This window comes from Geotrypetes seraphini, chromosome 1 (assembly GCF_902459505.1).
Source record: "Geotrypetes seraphini chromosome 1, aGeoSer1.1, whole genome shotgun sequence".
Lineage (NCBI taxonomy): Eukaryota > Metazoa > Chordata > Amphibia > Gymnophiona > Dermophiidae > Geotrypetes > Geotrypetes seraphini.
Window position 1 is genome coordinate 162,515,986 of NC_047084.1, and position 15,307 is coordinate 162,531,292.

A 15,307-nucleotide genomic window follows, 5' to 3' on the forward strand; every position below is an offset into this window, starting at 1 on the left:
TCTTCCCCCCTCCCCACAGGTCTTGGCAACCCTTCTCTCCCCTCCAAGCCCCTGCATTTCTCCCCCACAGGTCCTGGTATCTCTTATCCTCCTCCCCTCCTGGATACTTCAAAAAACTACAGCAGTCGGCCAACAGAGGCAGTGAGGTAAACAGACTGCCTCTGATTGGTGTCACTTGTGCCTTTCCACTGCTGTGTCCCGACTCTTTGATGTCACTTCCTGTGGGCAGGACACAGTAGTGGAAGGGCTCTAGTGGCACCGTCTGGAAATACCGTTTACCTTGCTGCCTCTGCTGGTTGCCTGCTGCAGTTTTCAAGAGTATCTGGGGGGGGAGGGGTGGACACTAGACCTGCAACGGGGCAGAGAAAAGAGGAGACCTGCTGAATTCTGCTATTCTACTCCTATTCAACCATACTCCGTGTCCCTTTCACCACTTACAAAAAAAATTTAAATGCAGAATGTTTAGAATAAGTAAATATGGCTTTGAAGTGCTTTCTCTGCTTTATGTTTTGTTTACGATTTTTTTTTGTTTGTTTGTTTATTTTCAACTAGATTATAATGTCCTATTTTCTCCTGACAGACTAAAATTGGATCTGGGAAACTGATGGGACCAAAAGGTGTTTCAGTGGATCGCAATGGCCATATCATAGTGGTGGATAACAAGGCGTGCTGTGTGTTCATCTTCCAGCCGAATGGAAAAATTGTGACAAGATTTGGGAGTCGAGGAAATGGAGATAGGCAATTTGCAGGTATACTCCAAGACAATATGGGAACCCAGCAGCTCCCCTTGTATATTTGTTTCTACTGCTCATAGGGGGTTTGAGCAGGTATAAGCTGCCATATCCAGGTCTTGCTTCTTGTCACCCAAAGGTAAAGTGTACAGAGAACAAAAGAGTCCAAGCTGTTCAGTGGTGCTAAAAAGGCTAGATTTTCTCCTTTTTCTTCTAAATATGGAATTGTCAGAAGCGAAGCATATGTTTTCCTGAAAATCTAAGGCTACAAAAGTGTTCCCTTCTGCCAGAACCTCACCTTTATACATTTTTCCAATTTGAAAATTACTATCATTATCTTTTACAGTTTATAAATATTTCATGTACTGCTTGGCCTTAACAGGTCAAGGCAGTTTACAATAAAAACAAGCATATTTATATAAAAAAAGAACTCCAAAATCATAAACATACTTAACACATACATAACACAATCATAACACAATCATAACAGACTTAACACATACATTACTTAATATAAAAGAGAGAGGAACAAAAAAAGGAAAGAAAAGGTAATAATTTGTAAGTAAAAAAAATTTTATGTTCTACATTCTTGTCAATATATCTTTCTTGCCCCATCTGAATGAATATCAAAGACTGATGTAAAAAATTGTATCTTCAATAGGCATTTGAATTTTGTAAGATTCATTTCTGCATGTATTGCTTTAGGAAGATTAATTTTGAGCTAGCATATAGATTACATCAGTTTTAGCGTGATGCACATAAAATGAAACCTCCAGGTATAATCAGGGTGCTCTGGTCAGAGCGTCTTTTAAATCGGTGAAAGCTGACTGTTGTTCCCTGGTTGGGGTTGGCAGTTCCCCTTCTATATCTTTTAACATTGCATAGAGAGGTTCTGCTATCTGCATAAATGCCACCTTTTATCAAGCTGTGTTAGGGTTTTTTTTATCAAAAAACAGCAAGGGAATATTTTTATCCAAGGTGATACTTATAAATCACTGTTGTACTAATCACCTTTGTTTTACTTCAAGCACAAATTACAACACAAGTTGATGTGGTTAAGTGAACACTCAGACCCACAGCTGAGGTCCGGTGAAACAAGTTCACGGAGCAGCTATTAAGGAGACCATCATTGTTGTTCACAGTCTCCTCCACCAAACAAAGACTAAATAACAGCACATAAACTTGAAGAAAATAAAATAATAAATTTGACAGCAACTTAACTTTGAATGGTGTGGATGATACACATAACTGCTCCGGGCTCCTCCGTTTATTCACAATACCGACCCCCCAACCTAGGTTTCACCCGCTGGCTTCTTCAGGAGGGGTACTACAATTACAAGATGACTCAAATCAACACTACACCACACAGCTTGCTAACTTAATAAACAATACATTTTGAAATACTCAATATAAACACTCTCTCTGCAACTTACCGGCACAAACACTCCATACTGCTCACACACGCACTGCTGACAAGAGGAACTTCCCAGCAGGCCACGCTTTAAATACACTCCCCTTACTACCTATTACATCATCACTCATTACATCATGAGTGAAAGATTAAAGTTGAAACCATTCAATATCATTGTTTAATCCTGCTGGGGCCAAGGTATGCCATTGAAATATAAACTTCTGCTCTAAATAAAGAAGATGTTGAGTAATGTTTCCAGATTTTTTATGAGCACACATAAGGACAGTGTATTGTAATTCCTCAATGGAGTGCTGTTGTTCAATCCAATGACTGACTAAGGGGGCAGTAATACGTTTGCATCTTATATTGCTCAAATGTTCGGCAATGCGAATTTTGATAGCACGCCGAGTGTGTCCTATATAATATAGCCTACAAGGGCAAATAATGCAATATATTACTGCAGATGACAAACAATTAGTACCTGTTCTTAAATAAAATTTCTTGCCCCCTGTTTGAGGAATTATCACTTGGTCAGTGTTGAGGACATGAGGGCAATACACACACTGATGACAACATACGTGAGGACCCTCTCTATTCTGTTGGACAGGGTCACGGTGTTTCAAAATCTGACCTAAATTCCGGCCCCTAGTGTGAGCAAATAAAGGGATGTCATTCAAGCTCTCATGTACCTGCAGCACTGGCCAGTGTTTCAAAATAATTTTTCTAATTTGTTGACTTCGATTGGAATAAGGCAATACACATACCACGGCCGCACTGTTCTCCCTTTGTTGGGGATGAAATAGCCACTCCCTCTGGCAGTTGCGGGCTCTCTTCCATGCCCGTTTGATTACCCGGGGAGGGTAACCTCTCTCCAAAAACTTTGTGTATAAAAGCGTGGCCTGCTGTTGAAAGTCCCACTCGTCAGAACAGATCCTCCGCAACCTTAAGAATTGTCCCACCGGGATGCTGTCCCGGAGGGGTTTTGGATGATTACTATGATAGTGTAGGAGAGTGTTTCGATCGGAAGGTTTCCTATACAGAGTAGTATCATAACATACTTGAGAATTGATCTGAGATTTTACTACTTGGATATCCAAAAAGGATACCCTGTCACTACTTACTTCATGAGTAAGAGTTATATTGGGATCTGCCTGATTCAACTCTTTTAGGAATTCCTCCAATTCGTCACACTCCCCATTCCACAAGAAGAAGACATCGTCTATATACCTTTTTTTTATCACAGACCGCTGCAGTAAAAGCTCCAACGCTTGATAAAAGGAGACCAAAATTAGGAACCCATTGTGTACAGAAAACCCCAAAATCCGCACAAGACAAATGCATTGTTTGGAAAGGATACTTGCACAATGGCATCAATTCTTTCAAAGTGATGCATGTGAGAATGAGGAGCCCAAACAATAGCTACGTGATGCTGGATTCTGTTAGGAGTCACTGCCCAGGAAAAGGGTCTAGGTACCATTGTTGAGGAGACGTTGAAACCCTCAGCTCAGTGTGCGGCGGCAGCTAAGAAAGCAAATAGAATGTTAGGAATTATCAGGAAAGGAATGGAAAACAAAGATGAAAATGTATCGCTCTGTGGTACGGCCGAACCTCAAATACTGTGTGCAGCTCTAGTCGCCGTATCTCAAAAAAGATATAGCGGAATTAGAAAAGGGACAGAAAAGAAAACTAATCAAAGGGATGGAATGACTTCCCTATGAGGAAATGCTAAAGCAACTAGGGCTCTTCAGGCGTGATATGATAAGAGTTCTATAAAAAACTGAATGGAATAGAAAGGGTAGATATGAATCACCTGTTCACTCTTTCCCAAAATACTAGGACTAGAAGGAATGCGATGAAGCTACTAAGTATTTTTAAGTACTACTACTATTTTAAAATCTACTAAGTAGATTTAAAACAAACAGGAGAAAGTATTTCTTCACACAACGTGTAATTAAACTCTGGAATTCATTACTTGAGAATATGGTGAAATCAGTTAGCTTAGCAGGGTTTAAAAAAGGTTTGGATAATTTCCTAAAAGAGAAGTCCAAAAGCCATTATTGAGATGGCTTGGGGAAATCTACTGCTTTATTCCTAGGATAAGCAACATAAAATCTGTTTTACTACTTGGGACCTGGGTTGGCCACGGTTGGAAACAGGATTCTGGGCTTGATGGACCTTCAGTTTGTCCTAGTATGGCAATTGTTATGTTAAGTTATTTTTCTCCCCTCATCAGTCAAACACACTCCCCAAAAGACAACATTATTTTTATAGTATTGTAACTTATTCTTATTTACCTTGAGCCCTGTCTGGTGCAAGTTATAACAACAAATCTTTTGTGGTACGTTTCAAAGCATCCACATTATCGGCACACAGCAATCCATCTTCAACATACTGTACCAGGGTGGAAGGTGATGACTCGGATCCATCCTGGGAAAAATAACCAAGGTTCCAGATATACTTTCACTCCTCAAAGGAAAAAGCAAAATATTTTGGGGAATCTGGGTGACAGGCCACAGACAAGAAGATGGAGCTCAAATCAGTGTCAGAAAAGCAAGTTGAGGTATTTGGAACTAAAGTCCAAATACAATGCGAGTCAGGTACTACTGGAAAGTTTGGCAGCATTAGCTGGTTCAGACTCCCGTGGCGGCCCTTAGGTCAAAGGCCAGTGCCCTAACTGAGTCTAGCCTTAACTGCATACGTTCTGGTTCAGCAGGAACTTGTATAGAGTTAAACATTTTACAAAGAATTATACATGTTATAAAGAATTACATATGCTACATAAAGTTATCAAACTGTGCATACAGTTTGAGGTAATATTCATTATGAATATCCAGAAAACCTTACTGGCTTGCTGTATCTGCAGGACTGGGGTGAGAATGAAAGATTAGGTTCTTATCTGAATAATCTTGTTTCTGCTAATATACACAGGAGTTCATACATTAGGTGATCAATCCATGCTCATGAACCACCTGCAGAAGGGTGTCAACCATATCCCCCAGGTCCTCCCCCTTCACCAGTGGAGCATAGCTGACTCTTCAATTTGTACCAAAGCAATGAAGCTCCACCATAGCAGGAGAAAAGAAGAAGGGGCACAAGGAACTTCCCCTGAAATAACACACATTTCTATTCTGCTGTGTGATCCCTGAAAAAGAATTATTAGCATGAACTTGCAAAACAGGCGTATCAATGAACCAACCTGCTTTGTGCAACTACCATTAACGCCAAACCTCAGTAACTCAGTACTTTATTATTAAGTTAATCATATATGTCTATCCAACTGACAGGAGAACTACTCCAGTACCAGACCATAGAGAAAGCAGGCAGTCAGTCCTTCAGGACATCCACAATGAACATGCATAAACTCAATTTGCATACACTGCCTCCATTATATGCAAATTTCTTTCATGCACATTCATTGTGGACATCCCGAAAACCTAGTCTGAGATCCTGCACAAAACAATAGGTTACATTGTCAGATTTGAGATCAGGTAAAATGAGGTGTATTACATGGGGATGAAGTCATAGACTACATTCTGATGAACAAGATTCTGAAACACTGGTCTTATAGAGGATACTGTTTGATTTGGGGTAGGGAGTAAGTCTGGATCTACCCTGATCATGACTGTTAGTGCCTTAAGAGCCCCCAATATTTGTCCCTGGTACTGCCTACAGTTCATCCTCCTCTCCCTTTGTAGGCTGCAGTAAATATATAGAACACCATAATGTCCCTTCATTCCAGCTGAGGTTAGCCTTGGCTATGATGAGAAAATCTCTGCCCAGAAGATTTACTGGTAACTGGGCGCTAATCAGGAACGGAAGGTGGTATGCATGTCCTTGCAGGTCTATAGTCGGTGGTGGTGATCAAAAGTGAGAGACTTCTGTGTCTCCTATCCCTTCACACTGAATCACTGGAGTTTCCCCCAGTTCCTCATGCACCCAGGATGGGGCATCCTGGTCTCCGAGTGCTGAATAGGTGGCTCCTGAATCCAAAATAAACCTTCAGGTTCTTCCTTCCACTCTCCCTTCTATCTCTGCTTCCTCAGTGAAAGGCAACTGCAAGTTCATCGAGACGGGAGCCACCTCCAGTCAATCATCGGTAAAGTCCATAATCAGATCATCAGTGTAGTAAGAAGCAGCTGGGATTCGGGACTGGAACTGGTTGTTAGCAGGGTGCTCGGGCTGGTTGGGCAGGACCAGAAGAGGAAGGGGAAGGGTTGTGCTGCTGCTGGGGAAATACAGGAAGGTAATGGGGCAGTCGCACTTCATTTGTCCAGGCTTCCCACACTGGCCACACTGATAACAAGTACCCATACTGATGACAAGTCCCCTTTCCACCGGCACTTAAATTTCTACCTTGCATCTGTTCTCAAGTTTCAAGTTTATTAAAAAATTTGTTTGACCGCTTAATCCAATTTCTAAGCGGTTAACATAATAAAATTACACAAAAACAGGTTAAACATATTAAAACAGGGAAGACAAGTGACTTACACAAACATACGGCAACAAAAGGACAGATGGGGAAGAACTACAATAAATATAGGATAGGTAAGTCATAAAGGCTAAAACAGTAGGTTAGGTAAAAAGATTGTCAAAAAAAAAAAAAAAAAGGCATTTAACAAAAAGCGTCTCGGAATAGAAATGTTTTTAATTCTATTTTAAATTGTTTTATATCTGATTCGTTACGGAGATATATAGGCAGTAAATTACAAAGGGAAGGGGCAGTGACAGCAAAGTTGTTGGTGCGTAAAGTATTTATTGATTTTAATGATGGTATAACTAAAAGATTTTGAGAAGTGGAACGGAGGGATTTTGACGTTACATACGGGATTAAAAGACTGTTAATAAAATCAGGTTGTTTATTCATTCTAGTTGTAAATGTTAAAAGTAAAATTTCCTCTTTCCCTCCCCAGTCCTGTGGCTACTAGAGATGTGATCTTTAAATTTAAGAATTCTGAATTTTTTTTTCAGCTTTTCTTGCTCTTCCCTTTTTTTAAGTCTGCGTTCACAGTGTCGCACAGCTACAAGGATTGCACTGGGATCTTTAGTGGGCCAGTCAAGAACTGCATTTTCTAGCATAATATTTTATGGAAGGTAACAGTCCATTAACAAACATAACCACCATCCCTCTCCCAGTTCTATCCTCAGACTGGCCAGAAAAATGTTTAAAAGATTGAGCACACCAAGTATGGATGGTTGTAACATCTTCCCCTCTCTCCTGCTTCAGGGACATTAATTTAAACCAATCTGCACTGGGTGCACACATTTTCTAAGGGGCTCATAATCGAAACAGAAATATGCCTAAAAAACGACCTAAATCGGCACTTGGACGATCAGTAAGACAAGTCGTCCAAGTGCTGATAAACCAGGTTTTAGACGTATCTAAAAACGACTTAGGCCTTTTCAGTGCTGCTGTATGACCAGAGCTAAAAGGGGTGTTTTAGGAAGAGTGGTGAGGATGGGATTTGGGCAGGACATGGGCTGATCTAAACTTAGTCATACTACAAGTATAACTGAAAGTTTAACGAGGCTGCCTGGACGGAACTTGTACGTTGTGACCAGGTCTAAGTGCCAAAAAGGTATCCAAAGTGACCAGAGAAGCACTGCAGACACAAAGTACAGACACCCACACACTGCCCCAACACCATAAAAATCGGAATAAAAATGTACATACCTGCCTCCAGAACATCAGCACCTGGCCTAGCAAAGCCTAGTAGAACAGCACAGAGGTGGCTTACATAGTGTGGGGGGTGGGCTAGTGAATCATAGAGAGGAGGACCCAGGCCCATAAGCCACTCTAACCACTTCATTTATGGTGGAACATGTGCACCCCCAAACCTTGCTGTACTGCCATATAGGTGCCATCTGCAGCTGTGAGGACTAATGGGGTGGTAGACAGGTGGGTCTAGTAGGTTTTGAGGGTGTTTTGGGGGGCTCACCTTGACCTTTAAGGGAGTTGTGGTGAGATGTTTATGTGGCACCCTTTTTGTGAAGTTCGCAGCAGTGCCCTATAAGGTGCCCCACTATTCTGTTGCCATGTCTAGGTGTCCAGTCCATTACTTTTCTGGCCCCTCCCACGTCCAAAAGGTCCTTTTCTAGGCATTTTTGACTTGGATGAATTTTTGATCGTGAATGGAGTATAGACAACTTAGTGGTTGGTTCATAGTCAGTGGCACGCGAGACACCAGCGCACCGACAATCCAGTGCCAACAATTCAGCGCCAACAATTCAGCGCAAGAAAGAAGCACACCACGGGAAAACTTATTTTTAAAGAGCTCCGACAGGGGATGTTTGGGGGGAACACCCCCCACACACACACACTTTACTGCATAGTGTTCACACTGCTGTTCGGGGGGGGTTGGGGGGTTGGAACCCTCCATTATAGAGAAAACTGAACTTTTGCCGATTTTTTTGGGGGAAAAGTTCTGTTTTCTCTATAATGTGGGGGGTTGCAACCCCCCCCCCCCCAACGGCAGCACGAACACTATGCAGTAAACACACCCCCTGTCGGAGCTCTTTAAAAATAAGTTTTCCCACGGCGCGCTTCTTTCTTGCGCCAAATTGTCAGCGCTGGATTGTCAGCACGCTGGTGTCTGGTGCACGATTATCCCGTCACCTAGTGGTCTTGTCGATCAAACAGTTGGACGTACAGTTAGACGACTCTCAAAAAACCAAAATATTTTGTACGTATTTTTCGAGAATGGACTTTAGACACTGCTGACTTTGGGCGACTAGCAACTTAAGGCCCAAAACGGACTTAGACATTTCTTTCGATTATGCCCCTGAATATATACCACTTAAAGCCTAAGTGGTTTATATTCAGGTACTTGAGCATTTTACAGATTTTCCTTTGCAAGAGGTAATCAACAATTTAAATTATCTCTTCCTTCCAAGAAAGAGATAAAAGGAGTCAAGATTTTCGCTCAATCTTTGATTTTTAAGCTTTCTCAACTTTGGAATGATCTCCCACTCCTTTTAAGGATTTCCGGTTCACTTCAGCTTTTTTGTAAATCTTTAAAAACCATTTTATTTACTAAACACTTTGAAAATTAATCTCCCGAAACTTAGTCTCATTCCTCATAGTTTTTATTTGTTAAGTTAATTATTGTAAACCGAATCGTGCTTTCTTGGACTGATGTCTCGGAATATAAAACCAAGCCTTAGATTAGATTAGATATAGATTCCCTGTCTGTCCCAGAGGGCCCACATGCTACCTAATCTACATAGGGCAGTAGAGGATTAAGTGACTTGCCCAGGGTCACAAGGAGCAGCGTGGGATTTGAACCCACAACTGTAGCTGCTGTAGCTCAAACCACTGCACTACACAGTGAGTTAACTCTTTTTTTTTTCTTTTTGCTAAAATTACCAAGATCATTCTGATTTCTATAATCCTTTTTTTTTTTTTGATATTTAAATATTTATTGAGAAACTTTTATATTTTACATTTTGCATATGTAGTACAATATCAACATTACCACATAAACCGAGTAACATCAAATATAAACAGCAGTTAAACAATGCCTTTGAAATAGCAAGTAAATCCTGCTCCAGATTAAATTTAAATCAAATTCCAGTAAACAAGTATTCTCATCCCAAAATCCCATCCAAAATCCAATTCCCCACCATCAGCAGTCCCCAATCCCCCCCCCCAAACCCCATTCATCTGGCAGACAACAGAGCAAGTGACACTAGGAGATCCCCTAAAGAGCATCCAATAATTCTTCCAGCTTACTCCAAGTAAGAAAGTAAGTGGTATAGATATGTTGCCTCTTAGCCATTGCTATCTCCATCTTTCCTATCGAAATTAATCGATTTACCCATGCAGTTTGAGAGGGAGCCTCAGCATTTTTCCAATGGTTGGCAATAAGACATTTCGCTGCCGCCAAACCCCATCTCAAAATTTTTGTTTGCCAAGAGCGCTCCCTGTTATTATGTAATCCCAAAAGACAGCTCTGAGGAGACAGAGCCACACATTCGCCCAAACACTCAGATAGTGTGCTAGTCACATATTTCCAAAATGATTGGATGATCCTACATTCCCACCAAATATGCATAAAAGATCCCACATGCAAGCTGCATCTCCAACAATGTTCAGATACTCCAGGAAACATTCTATGCAGACGGTCCGGGGTATAATACCATCGTGTTAGTACCTTATAAGCATTTTCCTGAACCAAAGCACAGGAAGAGGCTTTATAAGTCTCCCTACAAACCGTCTCCCATTCTTTAGCAGACAACCTTGTTTCTAGGTCCCTCTCCCATTGTTTTTGAAAAGGGTAGGTAGCAGGTAAGTATCCCCTCCTATATTGATATATCACCGACAATGGTTTAGGAACCCTCTGCAGCAACAACCAAAGATTTTCCAACGGTTCCTTATCAGGTTGCAGTCCAGATCCCCAACCCTGTGCCACCATAAAATGTCTGATTTGTAAGTATGCAAAATAATCACCGTCTGGTAAATCATATTTCTGTTGAATTGTAGGAAATGGAATGATCCCAGCTGTCCCCATTAGATCTCAAAATACTCTGATCCCCTTTTGAGACCACCTTTGAAAGACCCTATTATCTCGGCCTGCTGGAAACAAAGATTCAGTAGATATACTTGCCAGGGATGAAACCAAAGCCCCACCGCCCATCTGTTTACGCATTTGACTCCATAATCGTGCCAAATGTTGTACAAAAGGGTTAGATATGCTCTGGACCCACATGCTCTGCGACCCAGAGGACCACAGCTTGGCTTTCAAAGGCTCCACATTACTATATATCTGTTCTATTTGTACCCCACTTTTATATTCCCCCAATTCCCATTCTAGCACTAATTTCAGCTGCGCTGCTTGATAATACCACACCAAATTAGGCAACCCCCTCCCCCCCTACTTCCCTGGAAGCCCACAACAAGGATTGGGAGAGTCGTGGAGATTTACGTTGCCAAATAAAACTACGTATTTCCCTGCCCAATCTCCTCAACTCTCCCAAAGGGACCGATATAGGCAAGGTCTGAAAAAGGAATAGCAGCCTGGGAAGTACATTCATTTTAATGATCGCTATCCTGCCCCACCAGGACAACCACAGACCATGCCAACGTTGTAAGTCAGCTCGGATACGGCGATAAATAGGCAAATAGTTCTTTTCATAAATTCTCTGAAGATCCGAAGGGATATAGATTCCCAGATACTTAATCCCCTGCTCAGCCCATCTAAAGGGAAAAGTGTCCCTTAACGTATCTACCTCTCTCCGTGTCAATGTCAGGTTCAAGATTTCTGTTTTCGCTAGATTTATTTTGAATCCTGAAATCTTCCCATAAGTATCAAATATCGTTAAAAGATGAGGTATAGAGATCTCAGGTTGTCCCACATATAAGAGGATATCATCTGCGAACATCGCTATTCGATGCTCTACCCCCCCACTAACAACCCCAACCAAGGATGCATGATGTCTAATGGCCAAGGCCAGGGGTTCAAGCGACACCGCAAACAGTAAAGGAGAGAGTGGGCATACCTGCCGAGTTCCCCTGAAGATGGAGAAGAAATCAGTGTACGATTGATTTATCCGCAAACAAGCCCTCGGTTCAGCATAAAGATCCATCACATCCCATAAGAACCCCCAAATAACCCGATCAAATGCCTTCTCGGCATCGACCGATATCAGGACCGCCTTTATCTCGGCCCTTACCCGCTTCCCAGAGTAAATTTAGAGTTCGTCTGATATTATCGCTCACCTGTCTCCGCTGTATAAACCCCGCTTGGTCTTGATGGATCAGAGATGGCAATACCTTTCCCAACCATTGAGCTAAAACCTTGGCCAGAATTTTTGCATCTTGATTTAGTAATGATATGGGTCTATAAGACCCACAAAGTAGAGGGTCGCGGCCCGGTTTAGGCAGTATAACCACCCCCGCCTCTCCCATCGTAGGAGGTAGCCTACCTCCCGTAGATATTCCATTAGCTACTCTGACCAGGATAGGCCCCAATTGGATTTGCATAATCCTTAACCGAGTTTTCTATGGCCACTTCCAGTGCCTGTCAGGACTGTTTGTTGCCCTCATGAAATCAGAGTCATTGACGAACAATGGTTTTCGGAGACTTGTTACATCTGCCCAAGTGGGGTTGTAACACACCATTAATTGCTTCCAGGTTTCTGAAAATTGAACAGGATTATCACAAAAATTTGGAAAGGATATTGCTCATTGCAATATTTCAGAGGGACTTCAATTGACAGGGACTTGCATAGCGCCACCCTGAGGCACAGAAAATATGCGCAAGGGGCGCAAGCCAATGGCTCATATTTCACACAAAACATAGCTTTGCCCACTGTGGGTATGTGCCTCCCTTCCATCAGTTAAGGCAGCAAATGCCCACTGATGCCAAGTCACATCATATCTATGGAAGGAGGATGCAGTCTCTATCTCCCGGCACAAACTAGCAATATATGCAATGTTGACAATTCCCTCATACAAATTTCTATCTGCTTCCATATGTCCTCTGTCAAACTTTATTAGTGCCCAAAGTGGCATGTATATTTTCAAGCATAACCTTAAAGATATCCACATTCATATCCAAATTAACATAAGGGCTTGCTCTTGACTTGGTCACAGCACTCCATTTTCCTGTATTGCATTGACAAGGTCATGTTTCACAGTTTCATCGGCTAGTTCCTTCTCTAACTGTTCATTTAGAGCAGTGTTCTTCAACCACCGGTCCATGGACCAGTGCCGGTCCACAGAAATTTCCTGCCGGTCCACAGGGCCAGCACTTGCATCAGGCCCAAAATAGTGTTCTTCAACCGCCGGTCCACGGTGCGATCGATGCGGCTTTATCTTCGAGCCAGCTCCCTCTTCCTAACTGATTCAGTGCACAAAGCCACGGGCAGAGGCTCCTACGGGCATCCTGCGCCTGAACCGGAAGCCTTCTCTCTGACGTTGCAATGTCGGAGGGAAGGCTTCCAGATAAGGCACGGGACGTGCAAAGTGCAATTAATACTATTATGGGGGCGGGGTCTGGGGTGGAGATTGGGTAGAGATGGGCAGGGTCTGGCCCACAACTTAGCCCAGTGTTCTTCAACCGCCGGTCCACAGACCGATGCCGGTCCACAGAATAATTATTTTATTTCTGCCGGTCCATAGGTGTAAAAAGGTTGAAAAACACTGATTTGGAGTGCCCAAGTCATCAACACTTTTGTTTACTAAATTAGCAGTGTGCAGGGGCTGCCGAGTGGGAGCCTGCTTTCTGCATAATCTCTCTTCAGAGCGTGCAACTGATCAGTTTCTGCTGGTAAAGTGGAAACTTTTGTCCCGGCAGGTGACTGGACTACCCCACCACCACCACCCGTTCTTCTGACTTTGGTTCCACCCGACTTGAAAGAACAGCACTAACAATACAAACCACCTCCTCATACGAAGGAGAGACGGTGGGCATAAGCAAAGCAGGAACTGAAACCTGCCCTGGGGCTTACTAAGATTTCTCACTTTGGGCTAGATTTTCAAAAAAAACGTGTAAAAGAACTGACTGGCTGCTATCACAGCCCTTATAGTAGCGATTTTTAAAAAACTAGTCATTCTCCCTAAAACGCTCATGTAAACACAGACCTGCTCAACATACTAGGAAACTCCATACCCCTAGAACTCTAACTCCATGTCCTTTGTCCAGCCAAGCTAACATTCCCACTTTCTGGGGAAAAAGACCACCACCAAAGCCAAACACAAGCACACAAAAACACCAAACATCACCATGAACCATCATCAGCACAACCATTACCTCCCATTCCCAAACAAAATTCACTTCAATAGCCTGTGCATATATGAACATAAGATTCATCAGCCCAAAGGCCGAATTAATCAAGGACTGGCTGATCAAAGACAATCTAGATTGCCTCTTCCTAGCCGAAACATGGCTCACCTCTGATTCAGATCCAAGCATTACTGAATTCTGCCCAAACGGATACAAACTAGAGCTAGTATGTCGAGAAAACAGAAGAGGAGGAGGTCTAGCAATCATAGTAAAAAACAACCTCAACATTGAAGTCCTAACCAAGCACTCCACCCATCATCTAGATCTGCTAGCTTGCCAACTTTCTGACAACTCACTCACAGGAACTCTAAACTATCTTCTTTACTACATTACACCAGGCAAATGGAATACCTCAAAACAAGAACTCGAAGAATTCATCTTCCAAAACTCTCTCTCCTCCACACATAACTTGATCCTTGGAGACATAAATCTCCACTTAGAAGATCAATCCTCCAAACAAGTAGCAGATATACTCTCATACCTCAACTCCCTATCCTACCAGATTCTCAACCCAGAACCCACACACGAAAAAGGACATCATCTTGATATAGCAGCATACACATCTCCAAATCAAAACACACAAAATATCCATATCTCAAATGGTTCCTGGCATCCTACTCTCTGGTCAGACCATTACAAATATATATTCACTATCAACTGGGCGCAAAACAACAACAAACCCACCCCAAAGAGAAAACACATCAAGACCAGACAGAAAATCGAACCTATCACATTCTGGAATACAGTTGACCCCGAAATAAACATAGAAACATAGAAAGATGACGGCAGATAAGGGCTACAGCCCATCAAGTCTGCCCATACCATTGACCCCCTTTTAAGTCTACTGGCCCCCTTAACTCTACTGACCTGCTCTATTAAGTCTATATCCTAGCGACCCTATTCATTGGTATGACTCTCGCAGTGATCCCACATAGGTATCCCATTTATTCTTGAGTCTGGGATACTGCGGGCCTCGATCACCTGTACTGGAAGCTTGTTCCAATGCTCTATCACTCATTCCGTGAAGAAGTACTTCCTGACGTCTCCACGAAACTTTCCTCCCCTGAGTTTGAGCGAATGTCCTCTTGTGTTCGAGGGTCCTTTGAGAAGAAAGATATCATCTTCCACCTCGACCCGTCCCGTGATGTACTTAAATGTCTCAATCATGTCTCCCCTCTCCCTACGCTCCTCGAGAGTATAGAGCTGCAATTTGTTCAGTCTCTCTTCGTACGAGAGACCCTTTAGCCCCGAGACCATCCTGGTGGCCATCCGCTGAACCGACTCAATTCTGAGCACATCTTTACGGTAATGTGGCCTCCAAAATTGCACACAGTAAAGACTTCATAAACAGTTGGCGTGCCCTCAGTGAATCTACACTAAAC

General features: G+C 42.5%; 1 protein-coding gene across 6 annotated transcripts in view; it reads left to right on the plus strand.

Annotated features, from left to right (window-relative positions):
• The window catches only part of TRIM2 (tripartite motif containing 2), a 214,163-nt gene that overhangs the window by 183,299 nt on the left and 15,557 nt on the right, over positions 1–15,307 (plus strand). For all 6 annotated transcript variants that reach the window (XM_033940845.1, XM_033940856.1, XM_033940863.1 and 3 more), the window contains one exon: positions 581–749. In XM_033940845.1, the coding sequence (XP_033796736.1) occupies positions 581–749 (169 nt within the window). The remainder of the gene's footprint in view (positions 1–580; positions 750–15,307) is intronic.